The sequence below is a fragment of the Colobus angolensis genome, unplaced genomic scaffold (genome assembly GCF_000951035.1).
Source record: "Colobus angolensis palliatus isolate OR3802 unplaced genomic scaffold, Cang.pa_1.0 Scaffold318, whole genome shotgun sequence".
NCBI lineage: Eukaryota > Metazoa > Chordata > Mammalia > Primates > Cercopithecidae > Colobus > Colobus angolensis.
The window spans coordinates 621,299-646,489 of NW_012116466.1; the positions used below are offsets into that span (position 1 = coordinate 621,299).

General features: G+C 39.9%; 1 protein-coding gene across 2 annotated transcripts in view; it reads right to left on the bottom strand.

The window, feature by feature from the left end:
• The window catches only part of IFT88 (intraflagellar transport 88), a 134,894-nt gene that overhangs the window by 19,629 nt on the left and 90,074 nt on the right, over nt 1-25,191 (bottom strand). For both annotated transcript variants that reach the window (XM_011951333.1, XM_011951334.1), the window contains 3 exons: nt 19,868-19,920; nt 17,384-17,449; nt 6,158-6,264 (listed from right to left, as the gene is read on the bottom strand). In XM_011951333.1, the coding sequence (XP_011806723.1) occupies nt 6,158-6,264; nt 17,384-17,449; nt 19,868-19,920 (226 nt within the window). The remainder of the gene's footprint in view (nt 1-6,157; nt 6,265-17,383; nt 17,450-19,867; nt 19,921-25,191) is intronic.

The following is a 25,191-nucleotide window of genomic DNA, read 5'->3' on the forward strand; positions in this document are numbered from 1 at the left end:
ACTCATAGAGATGGAAGGGCAGAAACATGAGAAAAAAAAAAAAAAAAAAAACCACATGTGAAAACTTGCACCCTGTTTAAGTGACCAGAGGTTCAGAACAGGATATGAGAAGGTAAGTAAGCACTTCCATAATCACTACACTCTTTATTGCCTGACACCTGTTCCCTGCCTTCATTTAGAATTTTCCAATCCTCTGGCTCTCATCACTCTTCTCTTTTAATCTCTTTAAATTCCTACTTTCTGTCCGGCCTAGAATCAAGGCCTACCACGTGCCGTGACGCCACGCTACCACTACGGCCCTTGCCTTCTTGTCTTTCTGCTTCACTCACCAAGAGAAACCTAATAAGCCTCTGTTGGTTCAGCGACTTCCCTTTTTCCTCTCCTACTCCCAGGACACTGCACCCTGCTGGGGAAACAGCTCCATCAGTACAAAAACCAGGCAAGCCTCAGGGCTCCCCAGTGCTCACTTAGGTCCTCCCCTGTGCTCCATGCAGGCCATCTCACTTCTCACAGACACCACTTTTTGTCCTCATCACTTTTGGAACTGACTGTCCCACCTGCTTAGAGAATAAAAGGAAAACAGCATCTCCTTGGATATGCCAGCTGGCATGGACCCTGCCTGGATGGGTCGGCTACTCCCTGTCCGCCTGCCCTTCCTCATCTTTTCAGCTATTTCCTCCTCCCTCAACTCCTCAGGAGACCCCCTGTGTGTCCCCTCGTCGGGGCTGGCTCCATGTGCTCTCATTATGCTTAGGGTCCCACTCTACCAGCTTGTCTTTCTCCTTCATCAACCTCCTGTGCACAGAGAATGTGGTGTTCTTTCCCAAGTGACTGCCTACTTGCAGCTGAGAATCAGTGAACTCCACCATGAGGAGTCTTGTGTACTAACCATTGTAATAGCTGTAGCAAGGATTTCTTGTGGAAGTTATAGAGAAGGCAACTTCAAAAGTAAAACCAAAACATTGATCAAAACCTTAGTTGGATAAGGTTCTAAGTTCAAAGAACTCCCTAAGAATGTGCCTACTATGTAAGAAAAAAAAAAGAAATCTCAACTGTCAAGACTCAGTTAACTGCACATCTCTCATACCATTCGCACCACAGAGCTCTGCTCAGTCGTGTTTTCAGGCATGATCTAAGTTCTTCCTTCGGAGATGCAAAGTAAACACCCAAGAGACAGAGCTGCTGCCAACAGCAATCCCACCAGGCACCGGGCCAGACTCTGTGATGCGCCCCCGGGTACTCCAGGGCTGCCCAGCAGCTGACCTTGCCCGTTAAGTGTGTGATGGGGGTAAAGTGGCCTCAGTGCAGTCCAGAGGAACTGCAGGAAGCCAGGAGGGGCCACATACACAGAGCTGCTGCTGAGTCAGGCAGACGGAAAGTTAGAGTGTCCATCATATTGACTGCTATGTAAGTGAATAATCTTAGCGAGGGTAGTTTTAGCAGTGTGAATGGAGGTAGCCAAGGTTAGACTGATTTGAAGAGCACCTGGGAAGTGAGAAAATAAACATCAAGTATAGATAAAGTACATTGTTCTTTGGCTGGAAGGATAAAGAATGGTGACAGTGGGGCAGATCCAGAATGTGTGGGGCCAGAAGCTTATACAGTTTGGGGGAAACTTTCTGAGAAAGAGGATACAAAACTGTGAAAATGGGCTGGGCGCGGTGGCTCACACCTGTAATCCCAGCACTTCAAGAGGCTGAGGTGGGCGGATCACAAGGTCAGGAGTTCAAGACCAGCCTGACCCACATGGCGAAATCCCGTCTCTACTAAAAAAAAAAATACAAAAAAGAAAACAAGGCCGGGCGTGGTGGCTCAAGCCTGTAATCCCAGCACTTTGGGAGGCCGAGATGGGCGGATCACAAGGTCAGGAGATCGAGACCATCCTGGCTAACATGGTGAAACCCCGTCTCTACTAAAAATACAAAAAAACTAGCCGGGCGAGGTGGCGGGCGCCTGTAGTCCCAGCTACTCCGGAGGCTGAGGCAGGAGAATGGCGTAAACCTGGGAGGCGGAGCTTGCAGTGAGCTGAGATCCGGCCACTGCACTCCAGTCCGGGCGACAGAGAGAGACTCCGCCTCAAAAAAAAAAAAAAAAAAAAAAAAAAAAAAAAAAAAAAAAAACCAAAACACTGTGAAAATGAAATGAATGCAAAAATAAAAATTTATTAGACAGAGGCAATGCAAATGAGGGCCTGCAGTTCAAGCTCCCTGACTCCACGGGGAACACCCTGGGCTGTGGGCACTGCTGCTCCTCAGGGCACACTGGGCAGGGAGTTCCTGCCATGACACCACACGCTCTCAGGGGCCCAGGTCTCACAGCTCCTCAGGGCACACGGGGCAGGGAGTTCCTGCCCTGACACCACACGCTCTCAGGGGCCCAGGTCTCACACAGACTCACCTGACATGCGACCCACCGCAGATCTAGCACAGGCATGGGTACATTTTAGGAGCACAGTGAACACTTGTTAAACATAGTGATGACGACATTCTCATCGTGTGGTATATGAGGGTTCAAGTAGGAGACACACTTTTCAAAATTATTTCCCTCAACTTTCCAGAGTTTTAACACTTCATAAAGTTCACAGAAATTCTTATCACTTTGGAGTGGATGTGAGGTAAGGCCTCATGGTAGATAAGAGAGGAAGCATTTAAACAATGATTGACATAAATGATTCTTATCAACGCTAAAATGTGCAGGAAACAGCCATGTAAAAAAATATGGAGCACAAAGTGATGGAAATCTATATTTACTGACATGGGAAGTGGTCCATGTTATTTTGTGAAACTGGTGGAAAAGCTTATAAAACAGTATTTTTTGTTAAAATCTCATTTTTGTTTTAAAAAAAAGTCCCACTAAAAATATATGTGTTGATATATGTTTGTATATATTTGTAAAAATGCCTGGGAAGGGGGAATGATAACAGTAATGTCTCAGTGGTGGGATAGGTGATTTTCACTTTTTTCTTTATACATTTTTATTTGGATTAAAAATTATTTACAAAAGCAATTTTCCTGTATTTTTAAAAGAATGTTTATTGTTTTAATAAATATGGAAAAAAGATGGGATTCCTAATCTGGAAAAAATATTATGTCATTCTCACTTTGGAAAAAAAAATGAGAGAAGGCACAGAATGGAGGAGCAAAGTAGCCACAAATAAAATAACTGAACAAATTAAGTGAATAAATGCTGGAAGACAGAAAATAAACATTTTTTCCCTTTAAACCTACTCTTTATTATGAATCTGTGACCATAAACTCGCATGCCACTCTTCTGGAGACTGGAAGAACCATTATGAGCTGGTGGATCCTATGGGTCATCCAGGATGGACCACCCAGAGTGGGGTCTGGAAACCACTGATGGCCCACAAAGTGCCACCTGTCCTCAATGAGATGAACAGAGGGCAAGTGCCTACAAACGTGCACAGCACCAAAATGTTACTGGATGTTGGACCCTGCTGACATCCAAGTACAGGATCATTTTTCTAGTAATGTCAGTGACAGACTGGCAAAAAATAATTTCACCACAGATAGTTTGAGAAGTTCAAAGCTAGAACGCTATCCTCATTTTACAGCTGATAAGAATGAGGTCCAGAAAGGCAAACGTCCATTCCAGATCACATGGTTGACCAATGGTCATGTCAGGAAAAAAGTCCAGGGTTCTGTCCACCGTACTATGCTTTTACTTCCTAAGAATTGGGTTTCTGTCCTATGGAACAAGGAGCAGTTACTTGTTACGTAGTTAAGGGTTCTTAAGAAGATTGGCCCTGACTGTAAATTCAAGACAAAACAAAACTAAAAACATTCCTTAGTGGCTTCAATTCCAAAGAACCCATAAACGTGGCCTTAACTTCCTGTCCTCAGACCTCTGCCCACATTTTTTTCTCTCCACCCCAAACTCCAAGTGTCCAATCATGCCCACTCCAAACACAAACCCTCCGGGAACTGCCTCTGAGTACCACCTCTGGAGCGAAGACCCTCCCCTCTCCGTCCCACAGCTCTGCCTCGAGTGCCTCAGGCACCAGGGCCAACTCCTGGGCCTCACTGTGTCCTCCAGACGCATGGCAGATCATAATCAATGTTTTCCCAGCGAATCAACAGAGAGGCTAACACGAGACTATCTGAAATCAATGCCCTTGAAGAAGTGACTGGTGATCTTATCCTAGAAAATGTAATCAACACGCAAATCACCACCAGTTTTGTACTAAGGATATATTCTGTTCAGTAGTTTTGCTGACTTTTGTCAATAATATATAAATTGTACAAGACATTCTTGTAGCCATTATTACACATACAAACTTTTTTTAAAATTGCATTTTTTAGTTTGGTTACTTTTAAAGCTAAATATGGGATCTTAATACTGGATCTCTCTCCTTTTAAGAAATATAACCAAAAGAGTTTCTGCTCAACTCAACTGTATGTTTATTTTCATTGTATTTTGGTAATAACTGGAAATTTGGGTATAGGTACAAATGACATATTAATTCTGAATGTCTCATGCTATTTTGTCAATCTGGCCAAAAGAAAGCATTTCTTGGCATTGTTTCCTGATTACTTTGGGGGAAAACTGGCAAATATTGAAACAGCATTTCTCTATTTGAATATTCTGAAAATTCAGAAATTTGATTTAAAAATTGAATATATTTTTATCTTCAGACTAGCAATGAAAATATTCTGTATTTTGTCTCTTTTTTATTTTTGAGACAGAGTCTTACTCTGTTGCCCAGGCTGGAGTGCAGTGACATTATCTCAGCTCACTGCAAGCTCTGCCTCCCGAGTTCACGCCATTCTCCTGCCTCAGTCTCCTGAGTAGCTGGGACTACAGGCACCCGCCACCACACTCGGCTAATTTTTTGTATTTTTAGTAGAGACGGGGTTTCATGGTTAGCCAGTGGTCTCGATCTCCTGACCTCGTGATCCGCCCACCTCGGCCTCCCAAAGTGTTGGGATTACAGGTGTGAGCCACCGCGCCTGGCCTCTATTATTTCTTTATTTTCTTTTCTTTAATAGTTTACCTTTATTCTCCAACCTTCTTTGGTGTTTTGACTGTTTTTTTTCCCTTTTTCATATTTAAAATATTCATTCCTCAAGCCCTGCTCTTTCCATTTTGCTCTGTTCCAAACATACACTCTTGCTTTGACAGACCTCTTTGTTTGTCTGCTAATGTTTTTCATGTTCAGTGAAGCAGAAAAGCAAAACATATTTTAGAAAACAGCACTGCTACATGGTTTACAGTTTCCATGGGGCTGGTCCACACCACTATGGGGCTCGCAGTGTTCAGGAATGGAGGGCTGAGAGTGAGTCTGTCTCGCCTGGCCGACAACCCAGTGCCACAATCGCTTCTTGCTGGCACTAATAAATGTACTATGTACAATGTATAAAGTTTTCTTCTTACTCAAAAATGTGGATCCCCCAAGCACAAAAAAGAGAACAGTCTTCCTTTCCATAATAGTTCCAGAAAGAGGACTAATTTCTCTGAAAAATCATTTTAGATAAAACTTCTAGTTTTAACATTTTAAAACAGGAGTTAGGGACTCAGCAAGAGAAATTACCCTGACCCACATAAACCTGAATTGGTTTATCTTCCTCTCTTAAGTTTATACAAATCTTTTTCCATTTTAAAACAATTTTAAAAAATCCATCACCTGATATATTTTATGTCTACTTTTTCACCTCTTAAATCAGCTTCTATATCCTGAATTGGTGTTTGATCAAGGTAACCCTTCAGAAGCACAAAGCCTGAGTGCTTCTCAAACTTTGGTGACAACAAAAATCACCTAGAAAACTTGTTAGAGTACACACTCACAGATTCCACTGTTGCAGAGAAGTAATTGTCTCTCATGGTCCACAGGACTTTCCAATTAAAATTATGTCTTCAAATTAAACCGTAAGTTATTTCATGTTGCGGAAAATTATTTGTCTGTTAGTAGCTATCCACTAAGATAATATGAAATCTATTGCACTTTCTCTCCCTGGAAATCCACTTTTGCCAGAATTTTATCCTCAAACTATAGTTTTAATTATTCCTCCTATTATGTTAGAGCAGAAAAAAAATTTCAACTCTGTTTTCTTATAGAAGTTCCTAACATCACACATTTGAGCTATAGAAGGCTGACATTCTAAAAATTAACAGAGAGCAGTTTTGGGCCCATATGAGATACCTGTTCCCTTATTTCTTTCATTTTTTCCAACCTCTTCAGTTTTCTGGCATATTCTTGAGCATCTTTTAATCCAAGATCTGTGCAGAGACGAACCAAGAAACGCAGACCTAAATTGTAAAATATACATTTAGGAAAGAATATAGGCACAATATATTTGTTAGAAGCTTAATAAATCAATGAACTCAGTCTTTTGGGATACAGGTAGGAATGGTGCTTACAAATAGTACTTTTCTCCTGAAAAATAATTATACTTTGCAATCTCTGGACCAGGGAGAACTGACTTCCTTGGAAGGAGGTTTAAAGGGTCTCTCTCCATGTGTCCTGTCCTCACGCTGCCAGAACCTAGAAGGACCATGGCATAGGACACTCCTGGCAGAGAACTTAGAAGGCAAATGTAACATTTGTTAATGTTCTATAGCAGTTTCATAAATACATATGAAGAGCTGTAAAACAGACTAGACTAAAAAGTGTAGGCAGTTTATACATATAATAATCATTACTAATAAACGTTATTACTGTCAGTAAATTCATTTTTAAAATAAGTATTATTCACACTATGTGCAAAGTACTAGGAAGATAAAAAAGATGTATTTTACAGTTGCTGGTCTTACAGTTGACATCAAATATATAAAATAATCACAATAAAAAGTTTTGTGTTCATCATGTCTTGTAAACAATAACAACAACAAAATCTTCCCTCACTTTATACATATCACCAGATGACATATTGTTCAGTTCTGCTTGCTACTGGGTCTTATAAAATGGTATTGCTCTGTTTACAGTCTCCTGGAATTTGCTTTTTCATTCAAGCTTGTGTTGCTTCTAAAATCAGCAACATTTTAAAACATTCAGTAAATGCTAAAAACACAATAATTTTGCTTTTACATTTATAAGAATGGCCTTTGTCATTTGTGGTCTAAATTACTTTAAAATATTTTTATTATCTCATTTAAAAATAATATTTTCCTTCAATACAACTGCAATGCAGGTCATTATAGAGAATTTATAAAACATACAAAGGTAAAAAATAAAAAATAAAAGTTACTCATTACTCATCCATCCAGAGACAAAACCAGAGATTTTTATATTTCTTTTTATGCTCCTCAGCTAGTTTACAGTGGAATTACTGAATCCAAACATTATGACTTTTTTTTTTTTTTTTTTCTGAGACAGAGTCTCACTCTGTCACTCAGGATGGAGTGCAGTGATGCGATCTTGGCTCACTGCAACCTCCGCCTCCTGGGTTCAAGCAATTCTCCTGCCTCAGCCTCCCAAGTAGCTGAGATTACAGACACCCACCACCACGCCCAACTAATTTTTGTATTTTTTTTTTTTTTTTGAGACGGAGTCTCGCTCTATCGCCCAGGCTGGAGTGCAGTGGCCGGATCTCAGCTCACTGCAAGCTCTGCCTCCCGGGTTTACGCCATTCTCCTGCCTCAGCCTCCCGAGTAGCTGGGACTACAGGCGCCGCCACCTCGCCCGGCTAGTTTTTGTATTTTTTAGTAGAGACGGGGTTTCACTGTGTTAGCCAGGATGGTCTCGATCTCCTGACCTCGTGATCCACCCGTCTCGGCCTCCCAAAGTGCTGGGATTACAGGCTTGAGCCACCGCGCCCGGCCAATTTTTGTATTTTTAGTAGAGATGCGGTTTCACCAAAGTGGCCAGGCGGTCTATCAATTTTGTTGATCTTTTCAAAAAACCAGCTCCTGGATTCATTGATTTTTTGAAGGGTTTTTTGTGTCTCTATCTCCTTCAGTTGTGCTCTGATCTTAGTCATTTCTTGCCTTCTGCTAGCTTTTGAATGTGTTTGCTCTTGCTTCTCTAGTTCTTTTAATTGTGATGTTAGGGTGTCAATTTTAGATCTTTCCTGCTTTCTCTTGTGGGCATTTAGTGCTATAAATTTCCCTCTACTCACTGCTTTAAATGTGTCCCAGAGATTCTGGTATGTTGTATCTTTGTTCTCATTGGTGGCGTTCTCTGTATTTCCTGAACTGGAATGTTGGCCCGCCTTGCTAGGGTGGGGAAGTCCTCCTGGACAATATCCTGAAGAGTGTTTTCTAACTTGGTTCCATTCTCCCTGTCACTTTCAGGTACACCAGTCATACGTAGATTTGGTCTTTTCACATAGTCCCATATTTCTTAGAGGCTATGTTTCTTTTCACTCCTTTTTCTCTCATCTTGTCTTCTTGCTTTATTTCATTAATTTGATCTTCAATCGCTGATATCCTTTCTTCCACTTGATTGAATTGGCTACTGAAGCTTGTGTATGCTTCCCAAAGTTCTCATACTGTGGTTTTCAGCTCTATCAGGTCATTTAAGCTCTTCTCTGCACTGGTTATTCTAGTTAGCCATTTGTCCAGCCTTTTTTCAAGGTTTTTAGCTTCCTTGCAATGGGTTAGAACACGCTCCTTCAGCTCAGAGAAGTTTGTTATTACCGACCTTCTGAAGCCTACTTCTGTCAAATTGCCAAACTTATTCTCCGTCCAGTTTTGTTTTCTTGCTGGCAAGAAGCTGTGTTCCTTTGGAGAAGAAGAGGCATTCTGGTTTCTGGAATTTGCAGGCTTTCTGCTCTGTTTCTCCCCATCTTTGTGGTTTTATCTACCTTTGATCTTTGATGTTGGTGACCTATGGATGGATTTTGGTGTGGGTGTCCTTTTTGTTGATGTTCATGCTATTCCTTTGTTTTTCAGTTTTCCATCTAACAGACAGGCCCCTCAGCTGCAGGTCTGTTGGAGTTTGCTGGAGGTCTACTCCAGACCCTGTTTGCCTGGATATCACACCAGCAGAGGCTGCAGAACAGCAAATACTGCTGCCTGATCCTTCTTCTGGCAGCTTCGTCCCAGACGGGCACCCATCTGTATGAGATGCCTGTCACCCCCTTCTGGGAGGGGTCTCCCAGTCAGGCTACATGGGGGTCAGCGACCCACTTGAGGATGCAGTCTGTCTGTTATCGGAGCTTGAACACTGTGCTGGGAGAACCACTGCTCTCTTCAGAGCTGTCAGGCAGGGACGTTTAAGTTTGCAGAAGCTGTCTGCTGCCTTTTGTTCAGATATGCCCTGCCCCCAGAGGTGGAAACTAGAGAGGCAGCAGGTCTTGCTAAGCTGTGGTGGGCTCCACCCAGTTGGAACTTGCCTGCTGCTTTGTTTACACTGTGCGCATAGAACCACCTACTCAAGCCTCAGCAATGGCAAACTCCCCTCCCCCGACCAAGCTCCAGCGTCCCAGGTCGATCTCAGACGGCTGCACTAGCAGTGAGCAAGGCTCCATGTGTGTGGGACCGGCCGAGCTAGGCACAGGAGGGAATTTCCTGGTCTGGGGAATTTCCTGGTCTGCTGGTCGTGAAGACTGTGGGAAAAGCGCAGTATTTGGGCAGCAGTGTATTGTTCCTCCAGGTACAGTCACTCATGGCTTCCCTTGGCTAGGAAAGGGAAATCCCCCAATCCCTTGCTTCCCAGGTGAGGCGACGCTCTGCCCGCTTCGGCTCGCCCTCTGTAGGCTGCACCCACTGTCCAACCAGTCCCAATGAGATGAACCAGGTACCTCAGTTGGAAATGTAGAAATCACCCATCTTTTGTGTCAATCTCGCTGGGAGCTGTAGACTGGAGCTGTTTCTATTCATCCATCTTGGAAGCTTCTCTTACTTATTTTTGTCTTTTTTTTTTTTTAGATGGAGTTTTGTTCTTGTCCCCCAGGCTGTAATGCAGTGGCACCATCTTGACTCACTGAAACCTCCACCTCCTGGGTTCAAGCAATTCTCCTGCCTCAGTCTTTTGAGTAGTTGGGACTATTGGCGCCTGCCAACAGGCCCAGCTAATTTTTATGTTTTTAGTAGAGATGGGGTTTCACCAAGTTGGCCAGACTGGCCTCTAACTCCTTAACTCGGGTGATCCACCTGTCTTGGCCTCCCAAAGTGCCAAGATTACAAGTATGAGCCACCACGTTTGGCCTTCTCTTACTTATCTTCTGTATCTTATCTTATTCAGTCTTTGTTCTTAGAATTATGGAGTAACATAGTTTTTCAATTATTACTATGATTTTCAGCTCCGTACTGCCTCCAGGTAGATTTTAATTTTGCTGTATATTTTTATTTTCCTTATCTTTTTTCTTATATATTGTCCTATTATCATCCCCCTTCTTTTGTAACATTCTATTACCTTTTCACCTCAGCCTGTGACTTTCTGCCTCTGAAGTAAATAGAGGTTATGTATTTCTTGAATCTTACAGAAGGGGTCAAATATTTCTACAAATTTTCTTCTAGTTCCTGTAATAATTTTTTTGAACTCTTCTATTTTTTTAGGTCATAAAAACTATTTTTTAATGGCATTTTTTTTTCATAGCTCTGTACTGGCTTTCTCTTATTTGGGTTGAAATGAGGAAAGATCTATCAAGACCTTGTATTTGCCAAGAGTGAAGTGTATGGCTTGGCTTTAGTTCCTGTAGTTGGTCTACAAGGATGTTGATTAAAAGATCCTTCTCCTCTTCATTAGGCTGACTTTTAAATATTCTCCTGTACGAGGAAGGTTCTAGTACCTTTCAAAAGTTAACCTATCTATCCTATACTGTTATTCCTTCCCTGGCATAGTTTCAATTTTTCCTTTTCTACTAGATAATTCCCATTAGGCAAAGAAACATTCACCTCTATTCATCCTTTAAAAAAAAAAAGTTTGGGAGGCCGAGACGGGCGGATCACGAGGTCAGGAGATCGAGACCATCCTGGCGAACACGGTGAAACCCCGTCTCTACTAAAAAATACAAAAAAAAAAAACTAGCCAGGCGAGGTGGCGGGCGCCTGTAGTCCCAGCTACTCGGGAGGCTGAGGCAGGAGAATGGCGTAAACCCGGGAGGCGGAGCTTGCAGTGAGCTGAGATCCGGCCACCGCACTCCAGCCTGGGCGGCAGAGCAAGACTCCGTCTCAAAAAAAAAAAAAAAAAGTTTTCCCCAGCCTGGCAAATATGCTGAAGCCCTATTTCTACTAAAAATACAAAAAAAAAAAAAAAAAAAAAGAAAGCCAGATGTGGTGGTGTGCACCTGTAATTCCAGCTGACTCAGGAGGCTGAGGCACAAGAACTGCTTGAACCTGGGAGGCAGAGATTTCAGTGAGCTAAGATTGCACCACTGCACTCCAGCCTGGGCAACAGAGCGAGACTCTGTCTCAAAAAAGAGAAAAAAAAAGTTTCCCTGGACCTTGCTACATTCTTCAGATGTCACCCTCCCTTCTCTTTCCTTGAACTTCGAGTTCCAAGTTTTTCTTCTCTTTTTCCTACTTCTATAATTAATCATTTTGGCTCTGTTAAATATCTTTCAAATACATCTCCCCACATCAATCACCAACATTATCACTGCATTCTGCCTAAATTCCTGCTGTACGATTTAGGTAGGGCATTTGAAAATCTAGCTGTGTCTCATCCAGACTTGTAGCCAACCCTCTTGTTTTCAGAAGCAGCCAGCACACCTCCCATTTTCTGATGCCTCCAACTCCTGGGATTTCCTGGGGTTCTATGTCATGACTTGTTTTGCTTCTGCTGACTTCTCCACTACCTACCTACTCCTGCAGTTCTTCTAATCTGCTAAGCAGAAAACCTTCCTAAAATTTAATTATCTCTTTGTTCTTGTGCATTTATAATTTTTTTTTTTTTTCTTTTTTAGATGGAGTCTTGCTCTATCACCTGGGTTGGAGCACAGTGGCGTGATCTCGGCTCACTGCAACCTCTGCCTCCTGGGTTCAAGCGATTAGTCTGTCTCAGCCTCTCGAGTAGCTGGGATTACAGCTGCCCGCCACTACGCCCAGCTAATTTTTTGTATTTTTAGCAGATATGGGGTTTCACCATGTTGGCCAGGCTGGTCTTGAACTCCTAGCCTCGTGATTCATCCGCCTTGGCCTCCCAAAGTGCTGGGCTTACAGGTGTGTGCCACCGTGCCCAACTGCATTTATAATTTTTATAAACTGTCTTTTTTTGGTTTGTAGTATAAGAAAACACATGTTCAATCTGCTACGTTTTCCATAATAGACTGACTACCTTTTGAAATAGACTCTGCATCCCTCTATCTCTGCCCTTACTAATGCTGCTGTCTACCTGCAGTGCCGGTTCCTGCCTTCCCTTCCTAGTAAACATACCCTTCAAGGCCACTTCAAATGTTATCTCCTCTGTAAAACCTAATTATGTCAATCGTCTCCTAGTTTGGGCAGAGTTAAGAGCTCCTCTGTATTTTGACAGCACTTTGCACATTTTTCAGTTATCTCATTTATTATCCCATATCAGTTAACTATTTGTGAGTCCTAGGAGGCAGAAATCAAGTTGATATATCTGTTGTATCCCCAGCACATAAAAAATAGTTGGTAAAAGTTTTGGGGAACAAATGAATGGATAAAGAAACAGGAAAGTTTTAAAGCTAGTGAACACTCATTTTTTTCAAAAATATTACTGATAGTATATATATAATAACAGAACACAAAAATGTGTGCTAAACATGCTGAAATAAATGTATATGAAGATGGCCCCAACTTCTCCCTAAGTGCTTATTTAACACATCCTCTTGGACACAGAAGAGGCAGCTCAAACACAACACATCTGAAAAAAGTGTTTGATTTTTCCCTCCAAAAGCTGCTTCTTCCCCAGTTTCCCACATCTCAGTGGATGGCAGCTCCATCCTTCCAGCTGCCCAGAGCTATATTTGTGCAGTCACCCATGACACTCTTTCCCTCATGTCTCACATCTAAATGGCCAGCAAGTGCTGGCACTGATACCTTTTTACACATATTCAGAATCCGTCTTGCCCACCTCCACTGCTATCTCATTAGTCCAAGTGAATACTGTGATTTTGCATTTAGGTACTGCCTACCCCAGCTTATTCTCCATACAGCAGCTAAAACAATCTTTTGATTTGGATCTCAGGTACAGAAGCTTGAGTTAATCATACTTTAGAACCTTTTGAAAACATATGTCAAATTGTAGTATTCTTCCACACAAAATCCTCCAATGGTTCATCATCTCCCCAAAAATATAATCTGAAGCCTGACCTAAGGCCTGTGAGAATCTACAGGTCCTGGCCCACCCATTCTGCCTCTCTCTCCCCATCACATCGTCCACTGTGCTTCCACCACACTGACGTCCACATTGTCACGGCTTGCTTCTTTCTATTCTTTCAGGTCTCTGCTCAAATGCTAATTTAATAGAAAGCCCTTCCATGACAACCCTGTCTCAAATACCAGCCCCTCCCATATTCTCTATCTCCTTACCTGTTTTTCCTTCATAGTACTTATAACTACTGACATTATTTGTTTATTGTCTTTTCTCTTCCTACTAGAAACAAATTCCATGACACCAAAGTTTTGGTCTGTTTTGTTTTCTGCTACATCCACAGTGCCAGAACAACGTCTGGAACAGAGTAGTCACTCAACTCCACAATAATTTGTAAATATACAAGCAATTTAAGACCATTAAAGTGAACCGGGCACGGTGACTCACACCTGTAATCTCAGCACTTTGGGAGGCCGAGGTGGGTAGATCATAAGGTCAGGAGTTCAAGACCAGCCTGGCCAAGATGGTGAAACCCCATCCCTACTAAAACTATAAAAATTAGCTGGGCATGGTGGCAGGCACCTGTAATCCCAGCTACTAGGGAGGCTGAGGCAGGAGAATTACTTGAACCCAGGCAACACAGGTTACAGAACCGAGATCGCACCACTAGCCTGGGTGACAAAGTGAGACTCTGTCTCAAAAAAAAAAAAGACCATTAAAGTATTGTAGAAGTTAATAGTATAAAGTAACTTAAAATGTCACACATTACTATATAAATTGCCTTTGCATATACATTTATATTAATAATTCATAATAAGAAGGTAATTTGTAGTTTCTGCAAATAAAGAGTGGCTTAGGAATTTTTTTTTTTTTTAGATTTAGAGATGCCCAGGCTGGAGCACAGTGGCACAATCACATCTCACTGCAATTTGGAAGTCCTGGTCCTGGGTTCAAGTGATCCCTCCGTCTCAGCCTCCTCAGCAGCTGGAACTATAAGAGCACGCCACCGGCCAGGCGCGGTGGCTCAAGCCTGTAATCCCAGCACTTTGGGAGGCCAAGACGGGCGGATCATGAGGTCAGGAGTTCGAGACCATCCTGGCTAACACGGTGAAACCCCGTCTCTACTAAAAAATACAAAAAGCTAGCTGGGCAAGGTGGCGGGCGCCTGTAGTCCCAGCTACTCGGGAGGCTGAGGCAGGAGAATGGCGTAAACCCGGGAGGCAGAACTTGCAGTGAGCTGAGATCCGGCCACTGCATTCCAGCCCAGGCGGCAGCGAGACTCGGTCTCAAAAAAAAAAAAAAAAAAGAGCACCATGTCCTGCTATTTTTTTCGTATTTAGAAGAGATGAGGTCTTGCTATGTTTCCCAGGCTAGTCTTGAATTCCTGGGGTCAAGCAATCCTCCGGCCTTGGTCTCCCAAAGTGTAGAGATTACAGACATGAGCCATCACGCATAGCCAGAAACATTTAATGTAAAGTAAAAATCATTATTTTTGGTGGATGTTCTCTGAAATTTAGTATATCGTCTGTAACTCTGTAAAGCAGGTCAATTTTTGGTGAATAATATATATTTAAAACTAAATTATCCTGCTAGTTTTATCTAGAAAACTACTCTTCTTAAAACAGCACATTCCACGGGTATAAATGTTTTTTCTACGACTACAGTTAAGGTAGAGTATTGATTACATTTGTTTTGAAAATTAAATAGGCCAAAGTTATCTTAGACACCCCCTATGGCATAGACAGTCATTCATTTGATTCTTAGAGTGACTCATACTCTTAAGAAAAAAACCTGGCCTTCCTTGAAGACATTCCCCTTTCTGGCCCAGTGCAGAGGTGCTATGGTTACTGCAAGAGTTCTCAACTGGCATCAATTTTGCACCCCCAAGAGACACTGGCAATGCCTAGAGACATTTCTGGGGTGGGAGCGCTACTAGCTAATCTACTGGATAGCGGCAAAGGATTTTGTTAAACATTCCATAACCTCCTGGATGGCCTCCCACAATGTGGAACTGCACAATCCCAAATGTCAGAGGTGCCAAGGCTGAGAAACTCTGGCCTAGCAGACTTTTGGGTTGCTCCACTTTCAAGAAAAGTTATTACTGCTATCTCTCATTTAATCTCTAAAGCACTAGTTCTCTAATATGACTGAGATTAAGAATCACATAGAAAGTTCTTTAAAAAGAAATAGGAAAAAACAGATGCCTGCGTCCACTGCAAATCTAAATGAAAATCTTTCTAGGTAGGGCTAGAAATTTGTACTTTAAAAAAGTTCTAGGCCAGGCGTGGTGGCTCACACCTGCAATCCTAGCAGTTTGGGAGGCTGAAGTGAGAGAATCGCTTGAAGAGTGATTTTGTTTTTAGTAGAATCCCCGTCTCTACAAAAACAAAAATGAGCTGGGCGTGGTGGCGTGCGCCTGTAATCCCAGCTACTAGGGACGCTGAAGCGGGAGAATCTCTTGAAGCTGGGAGGCAGAGGTTGCAGTGAGCCAAGATCATGCCACTGCACTCCAGCCTACGTGACAAGAAGAAAACTCCGTCTCAAACAAAAAAAAAGTTCTAGAAGTAATTCCCACGTAGCCTATTTCCTGACTGGCATTTGTGAAAACTACTGTTATTACATTAATGAGTCTCCTTCTAATCAGCATTAGAGAACACCCTGCTCCTATACTCCTACCAAAGACCATAGCCAAGCTAACTGCTGTTGAGCATTTCTGAAAGCCAAATGGAGAAATACATTAGTGAAGAAACATGTAGTACATCTAGTCCTTGGCCATCAGAAAACTTGGCTCAGAAAAGATTTGTTTTTACTAAATTGTAATGCATTGTTTTGTGTTCATTGTCATTGAAGAACAAATTTGCTTATTTATTTGTTTATTTATTTATTTATTTTGAGACAGAATCTCGCTCTGTTGGCCAGGCTGGTCTTGACCTCCTGACCTCAGGTGATCTGCCCACCTCAGCCTCCCAAAGTGCTGGGATTACAGGTGTGAGCCACTGTGCCCAGCCTTCAAGAACAAATTTTAACATGGTCGTTTCCAGCATATTATTTTATTTGCTATAGGGATGTTATTTAAGAAAGTACTGTATCTTTCAATGATTTTATCTACTGTATCTCTCAATGTCTAAAGAGAAGTGAATTAAGAGTTGAAGAAGTACTTCTTCCCAATAAATTGCTTTATATTTCCACATAAAACAGTAAAAATTATACAACTACTTGTAACTTTTTTCTTTCCTTTGGCTGCAAGGCTATTCAGGGACAAATTTATAGTTTAGTGAGAACATGTGGCATATGAATGTGCTTACGTTATGTTTTTCTTGATTCTGTTACTGCTATAATACTTCACATTAATACTGTAAGTTGCAACAGTCCACTGTGCAACAAGATAGTAAATAAATGAATATCTTCTACAAAGATAACTTTACCATTGAGTAAGCAGCATATTAACATGTTTTAAAATTGAAGTAACATTAAAAATTATTTGCGGCCAGGCACAGTGGCTCATGCCTGTAATCCCAGCACTTTGGGAAGCAAAGGTGGGTAGATCACAAGGTCAGGAGTTTGAGACCAGCCTGGTCAACACAGTGAAACCCTGTCTCTACTAAAAATATAAAAATTAGCCAGGCACAGTGGCACGTGCCTAGAGTCCCAGCTACTAGGGAGGCTGAGGAAGGAGAATCACTTGAACCCGGGAGGTGGAGGTTGTGGTGAGCCGAGATCACACCACTGCACTTTAGCCTGGGCAACAAGGCAAGACTCTAAGTAAAAAAATTATTTGCTATTATATCAGCAAGATATTAATGTTCTATTTTTACAAACCCTAAAATTATTTTCTCAACCTTAAAAAGTTGTTTACTAAAATGGACAGTTAGAAATGTCTTTCCTATAAAACACCACAGGTTTACAAACTTTGAAAAATCAACCATAGGCCAAATGCTTTCTTAAAATTCTACAGAACTCTGAAATACGTATTTGTTTAGTATTTAAAAATATCCTGTGGTATATTTAAATCCATCAACAATTAGTTATATAAAAATATGTACTTGCATAGTCAAATTTTCTGATCCTATAAAATATTTAAAGTATATATCACAAATTATAGGTTGATATTTACAAATATAATTACTGTAGCAAATGTAATTATATATTAGAACATAAAATATGAGAACTTATCACTTCAAAGTTATATTATGTAATGCCACTTACATTCGACATTTTCTGGAAATTTTCTGTGAGTATCTTTATAAGTATCTAATGCTTTTTGGTAGTTACCTATAAAGAAACAAGAGAAAAATATAACATATTAGCAAATTATAGAAACTAACAGGATTCAGAAAAATATTAATTTTAACTGACATACTGGCTATTTAATGGTTTAATAGAAAGGTTTCATGTTTTATATACCACTCAATGTAACTTTTAGAAGAAAAATGTATAGATAAAATAAATTTGAAATAAGGGTTAAAGCAGAAGTAAATGGGTGATAGTTCAAATTTAGCTTCTTCCTTTTTTTTTTTTAAGGGACGAGGTCTTACTCTGTTGCCCAGGCTGGAGTGCAGTGGCTATTCACAGACACAATCATTATGCACTACAGCCTATAAAATCCTGAGCTCAAACAATCCTCCTGTCTTAGCCTCCAGGGTAGCTGGGACTACAGATGCACATTGCTGAGCCTGGTTCACTTTAAATATTTTAGTGGCAAAAATTAAGATCCACTCACTTTTCTAAAAAAGATTATTCCAGATGAACTGACAAATTTAAAAATAATCTAAGTTATATACTTATAGTAATGTCAATGTCATTAATTTAGTTGGAAAATATTTAAGATGTTTTTATAGTTTTTTTGGGCTAGGCGTGGTGCTCACTCCTGTAATCCCAGCACTTTGGGAGGCTGAGGTGGGTGGACCACTTGAGGTCAGGAGTTTGAGATCAGCCTAGGCAACATGGTAAAACCCCTTCTATACTAAAAATACAAAAATTAACTGGCCATGGTGGTGCACGCCTATAATCCCAGCTACTGGGGAAGCTGACACAGGAGAATCGCTTGAACCTAGGAGGTGGAAGTTGCACTGCACTGAGATTAGTGCCACTGCAGCCCAGCCTGGGTGACAGAGCAAAACTCTGTCTCAAAATAAATAGATGAATGAATAAATAAATAAATAAATAAATGTTTTTGTGTTATTAATTTTTTTTTTTTTTTCCCAGACAGAGTGCAGTGGTGCAATCTCGGCTCACTGTAACCTCCAACCTCTGTCTCCCGGGTTCAAGCGATTCTCCTGCCTCAGCCTCCCGAGTAGCTGGGACTACAGGCATGTGCCACCATGCCCAGCTAATTTTTGTGTTTTTAGTAGAGATGGGGTTTCACCATGTTGGCCAGGATGGTCTTGATCTCTTGACCTCATGATCTGCCCGCCTCAGCCTCCCAAAGTGCTGAAATTACAGGAGTGAGCCACTGTGCCCGGCCTTTACGGTTTTTTAAACATTAAAAAGTTTATAGAAAGCAATTTATTTTATAACAAAATAATTTAGTTTCATGTAGCAGCAAAGAATAGGAAAAACGAATTTGGGTCAAAGATCTTTCCTAAAATCTTAGCAAATGAGTTATAAATTCCTCTGGGCCTCTCTCTACAAGAGGGATGAAATAGAGACAGGAAGCATCTGACACAAAGCCAGTTCTCGATGCTAGCTGCTGCTTCTAATCTGTACTTCCATAACTGAAGCAGGCTATGTCTTTAAATAATTTAGAATAGTTCATATGTATATATATATATATATATATACACTTTCTATATGACTGACGTTGAAATGAACATAGGCAATTGAGAACTCATGTTGATATAAATTGAATGTATATGTTATAGTCATGTTGTATATCCAGTAAGAATTACAGATCCCCCCTAAAACGATTTGAAGCATACACTGAGTTATGTATTAAAACGTTTCTGAAGGTGCTCACAGAGATAAAGAAGGAAACCTCCCGCAAACCGGGTGAGAACAAACTGCCAACACTTTCAAAACTTGTGCTTCCCTCTTCCCTTAGATTGAATACTTTCTTTTCCTGGGTCATTTTTATGCTCTACAAGAGGGATTATAAATTTGTTAACATTTCTCTCCCAGCTTGATCTTTGACATTTTATGCATATTATTAACCTCACAGTTAGCCTAAAACTAATAGCATCTCCATCCTTCAGGACATGTGTCATCAGCAAGAATTTAATACATGCAGTAACAAAACACAAACCAAGATAGCTAGTGATCTTTGGTATAAAAAACATATAGTCGCACTTGTCTCAGTGTGAGCTTTTCTCAGGCTTCACAAATGTCATAAATTTGGCCGAGCACACAGGACATTTAGAACCAACTGAGAAGAAAATGGTCATATAATGTATACAGTATGCCCATTTTTTTTCTGTGGCTAACTTGTGAAAATGATTACATGTTAAGTTTGAGAAATAATAAATCTGTTTTTAAGACAAGTATTGGAATACATGATTAATATCTACTTTGTAAGCACAACTTTTCTTGTATGTAGTAATTATTGTGTTTTTCACACAATGCTTTGAATATGTACAGTTACAAAAAGTTAGTGTTTTAATAAGCAGATATGCAACTGGAACACATTTATATGCATGATTACCTAGAAGGAAAGAAGCAAAATATCTATAAAATGAATAAAACTAAAGCATTTACCACTTCTTCTAAAACAACTAGCTACCATCAGCTGCCATTTCACTTGTGTAGGCCTATAAAAGAAATAAATGAGATGAAATTAGATAAAAATCTGTGATGCTCAGTTTTATAAAGCTATATATCTATTATTTTATATTACTTTTTGACCTTTTGTTAGATCATTTTTATTATTGAAAACAGCAGATATATAATTTCCTTCAGTATTGTCTGTCATATTTATATTAAGACATATAAATTTAAGTGTTCTTCAAAGTTCCTCTAGTTCATACCTTTATTTAGATATTCATATGAGAACCACTTAACCTGTTCGGTTAAAAACCACTGCATTCTACTTTAAACTTAAAGGATCATTACTTTTGCTATAATCTTTTATCATAATACTTACACTTGCTTGCAAATTTAGTACCTGAGAAGCAATTTTTGATCTAGTGTTTGAACAATCAGGCTTCGGCTAAAGAGAGAGTAAAAAAATTCTACTCATCCCTTTTTGTCCCTTAAAAAGAAATCAAATTCTTTTCTAAAATAAATAACCACAACCGGGATTTCTAAATACTTCTGTTAAAAATATCTCAGGATGGCAAGATATGAAGAAAGAAACACCTAGGGAACAATTTATGCTTGTCTCATGTTTTTGAATCTCCTTTCTAAGTAGAAGCCGGATGGCTTCAAAGAAAACCTCAGTTCCTACTTGATTTGATGGCAAACCTACCAGCTTTGGAATCAGATAGATCTGGCTTTAAATCACAGCCCTGCTACTGGGGCAAGTTACTTAACTTCAAATCCATTGCCTACACGGCCACCCACTGTGATCTAAATAAAATACATATCTAACCACATTACTTCCCTCCTTAAAGCCTGTTACCTCCCTTCCACCTACATGCTAAATCCAAGATTCTAACCCAGTTTATCTACTTTCTAGATCTTTTCTGCTTCTCCAACTCATCTTCCACCATGCCTTGCTTAACATTTCATGTTACAGCAAATTCACACAGCAGCATGGACTTCCCTGTATCCCCTGCATTTGCTAGACTCCTGGCTTTTGTATACACCACCACGTCTGCTTAGAGGGTCATTCCAACCTCTTTACTCTCTGCTAATGCCACATGGATAGACTGTTCCATATGCTCTCCTAACACCCTAGAATCACTTAGCATTGCATTTACCATGTGGTATTATTATTTATGTTTCTGAATACATTACCTTCCTTCCTCTATAAAGATAACTATCATGACTTCTAACACTGTCAATCTAGCCTGTTTTTGAACTTTAAATGAATACAATCATATAGTATGTAACTTTTTTTTTTTTTTTTGAGACAGGGTCCCAGTCTGTCACCCAGATTGAAGTGCAGTGGCATGATCTGAGCTCACTGCAACCTCCCCTTCCCAGGCTCAAGCGATCCTCTTGCCTCAGCCTCCCAAGTAGCTGGGACCACTGGCGCACACTGCCATGGCAGGCTAGATTTTATTTTTTTAAAAGATATTTTGCCATGTTGCCCAGGCTAGTTTCAAATTCTTGAGCTCAAGCAATCTGCCTGCCTCATCCTCCCAAAGTGCTGGAATTACAGGCATGAGCCACTGCACCTGGCAGTATGTATCCTTTTATTAACTGCTGAATACTGGGATAGTCTTCAGATACCATACAGTTTACCTACTTAAAGGACATAATACAATGGTTTCAGTGTATTAATTCTTTAAAATTATGATAAACTATATACAACATAACATTTGCCAAAATTTACCATTCTTAGGTGTACAATTCAGTGGCATTTATCACACTAACAATGTTGTGCAACCATTACCACTATTTCCAAAACATTTTATGACACCAAACAGAAACTCTGCAACCATTAAACAGCAACTCTTCATTCCCTTTCCCACAATTCCCAGTAACTTCTGATCTACTTTCCATCTCTATAAATTTGCCCATTTTAGACACTTCATGTAAGTGGAATATTTGTTCTTTTGTGTCTGGCTTCTTTCACTTAGCTAATGTTTTCAAAGTCCTTCCATGTTGTAGCATGTACCAGAACTTCCTTTTTATAGTGGAATAATATTCCATTTTATGTATATACAGCGGTCCCCCCTTATCTGTGGTAGATATGTTCCAAGATCACCAGTAGATACCTGAAACTACAAATACTACTGAACCCTATATATACTATGTTTTTTCCTATACAAACATACCTATGATAAAGTTCAATTTATACCTAAGGCATGGTAAGAGGTTAATAACAATAACTAATAAAATAATAAACTATAATAGAATTATGCAGATGTGGTCTCTGTCTTTCTCAAAATGTCTTATTATACTTTACTGAGGGTAACTGAAACTATGGACAGCAAAACACTGTATAAAGGTAGAATACTGTACCATGTTTTGTTTATTCATTGTTGATGGACACCTGAGTTGTTTCTACCTTTTAGCTACTATAAATAATGCTGAGGCTACTTTTGGCTATCGTAAATTGAAAGCTGAGGCTCAAACAGGTAAGATACTTACACAAATATGTGTAAGTATCTTACTTACCTAACATGTTTGTGTAAGTATCTGTTTGAGCCTTAGCTTTCGATTCCTTTGGGTATATACTGGTATATACTTACTATACACTGAAAACTACACAACGTTGTTTTTTTTTTGTTTTTGTTTTTTTTTTTTTGAGACGGAGTCTCGCTCTGTCGCCCAGGCTGGAGTGCAGTGGCCGGATCTCAGCTCACTGCAAGTTCCACCTCCTGGGTTCACGCCATTCTCCTGCCTCAGCCTCCCGAGTAGCTGGGAATACAGGCGCCCGCCACCTCGCCCGGCTAGTTTTTTGTATTTTTTTAGTAGAGACGGGGTTTCACCATGTTAGCCAGGATGGTCTCGATCTCCTGACCTCGTGATCTGCCCGTCTCGGCCTCCCAAAGTGCTGGGATTACAGGCTTGAGCCACCGCGCCCGGCCAACATTGTTGAAAGAAATTAAAGAAGACATAGATGGAGAGGCATGTGTGTGCTTCAATTGGAAGACTTAATATTTTTAAGAAAACATACTACTCAAAGTGATCTATAACGTCAGTGCAATCCCTATCAAAATCTCAATGGTGTTTTTGCAAATATAGGAAAACTCACCCTAATATTTGTGTAGAATCTCAAGGAACCATGAATAGCCAAAACGATATGAAAAAGAACAAAGTTGAAGAACTCATGTTTCCTGATTTTAAAATTTGCTTTAATGCTACAATAATTGAAACTGTGTGGTACTACTGCAGAAGAACAGATATATACACCAAAAGAATAGAATCTAGAACCCAGAAATAAATCCTCATATATATGGTAAATTGATTTCCAACAAAGGTGCAAAAAGGTGCCAAGCCCACTCAATGGAAAAGGGACAGTCTCTTGCCTCCACAGCTAAATTAATCCCTATTTTATTCTTTTTGATACCACTGTAAATGGAATTTTCTTCTCAATTTCCTTTTTGGATTTTTCATTGCAAATGCATAGAAATACAACTAGTTTTGTGGGTTAATTTTATATTCTTCAACTTTGCTGAATTTGTTTTATTATTATATCTAAAATTTTTATGTGGATTCCTTAGAGATTTTACATATAAGATCATGTCATCTGTGAACAGGGTTAATTTTTACTTCATCTCTTCCAACGTAGATGTCTTTTTTTTTCTTGCCTACCTGCTCTGGCTAGAATTTCCAGTACCATGTTGATTAGAAGCAGTGGAAGTGGGCATCGTTCTTTCTGATCTTAAGAAAGCAAGCTTTTGGTCTTTCACCATTCAGTATCCTGTTAGCTGTGAGTTTCCATACAATACTTTATCATGTTAAGGAAGTTCTTTCTATTCCTGATTTGAGTATTTTTATCACAAAGGGGTGTTGAATTTTGTCATATGCCCTTTCTGCATTAATTGAGATGATTACGTGAGTTTTTCCTTCATTCTATTCATGTGAAGTATTAAATTGACTGATCTTCATATGTTGAACTATCCTTGCATTCTGGGAGTAAATTCCACTTGCGAATGATGTACTTCTTTTACTATGTGGCTAAATTTGGTTTGCCAGTATTTTGTTGAGTATTTTTGCATTTATATTCACAAAAGACATTGGTCTGTAGTTTTCTTGTAGTGTCTTTGTTTGCCTTTGGGATAAGGATAATGCTGGCCTAAATGACTGAGTTAGGAAGTGTTTACCTTCTCTTCAATGTTTAAGAGAATTTGAAAAAACTGGTGGGAATTTTTCTTGAAATGTCTCGCAGAATTCACCAGTGAATCCATGTAGCTCATGGCTTTTCTTTCTTATTACTATTGACTTAATTTTCTCATTGGTTATAGGTGTATGCAGATTTTTAATTTCTTCTTGAGTTGGCCTTGGTTGATTGTGTTTCTACAAATTTGTCCATTTTATCTAGGTTATCTAGTTTGTTGAGGCAAAGTTTTCTTATAACTCTTTTTATTTCTGTAAAATTAGTAGTGAGGCCTCCACTTGCATTTCTAATCTTAGTAATCAAGTCTTCTTTTTTTTGTTAGTCCATCTAGCTAGAGATTGTCAATTTGGTTAAGCTTTTCAAAGAATCAATTTCTGGTTTTGTTGATTTTCTCTACAGCTTTTCTATTCTCTGTTTTATTTATCTCTGCTCTAACTTTTATTATTTCCTTCCTGCTGCTAGCTTTGGGTTTAAAGTGCTCTTCTTTTTCTAATTCCTTAAGGTGTTTAGTTAGGTTACGAACCTGAGATCTTTCTTCTTCTTTAATGTACTTACAGATATAAATTTCCCTCTTAGGGCTGCTTTTGCAGCATCTTGTAAGTTTTAGTACATTGTGTTTCATTTTCACTTGTCTCAGGTATTTTCTAACTTCCCTGGTGATTTCATATTTGATCCACTAGTTAAGAGTGTGTTCTTTAATTCCACACATTTGTGAATTTTCCCGTTTTCCTTCTGTTATTAATTTCTAGTTTCATTATATTATGACAGAAGAAGATAATTTGTATGACTTCAATCTTTTCAATTTACTAAGTAGTGGCCTAACCTATGGTTTATCCTGGAGAATGTTCCATGTACACTTAAGAATGTATAATCTCCTGTTGCTGGGTTCAGTGTTTTGTGTATGACTGTTAGGTCTACCTGGTTTATAAACTGCTTAAGTCTTTCTTTTCTTTTCTTTTTTTTGCGATGGAGTCTCACTCTGTCACCCAGGCTGGAGTGCAGTGGCCTGATCTCAGCTCACTGCAAGCTCTGCCTCCCGGGTTCACGCCATTCTCCTGCTTCAGCCTCCCGAGTAGCTGGAACTACAGGCACCCGCCACCTCGCCCGGCTAGTTTTTTGTATTTTTTTA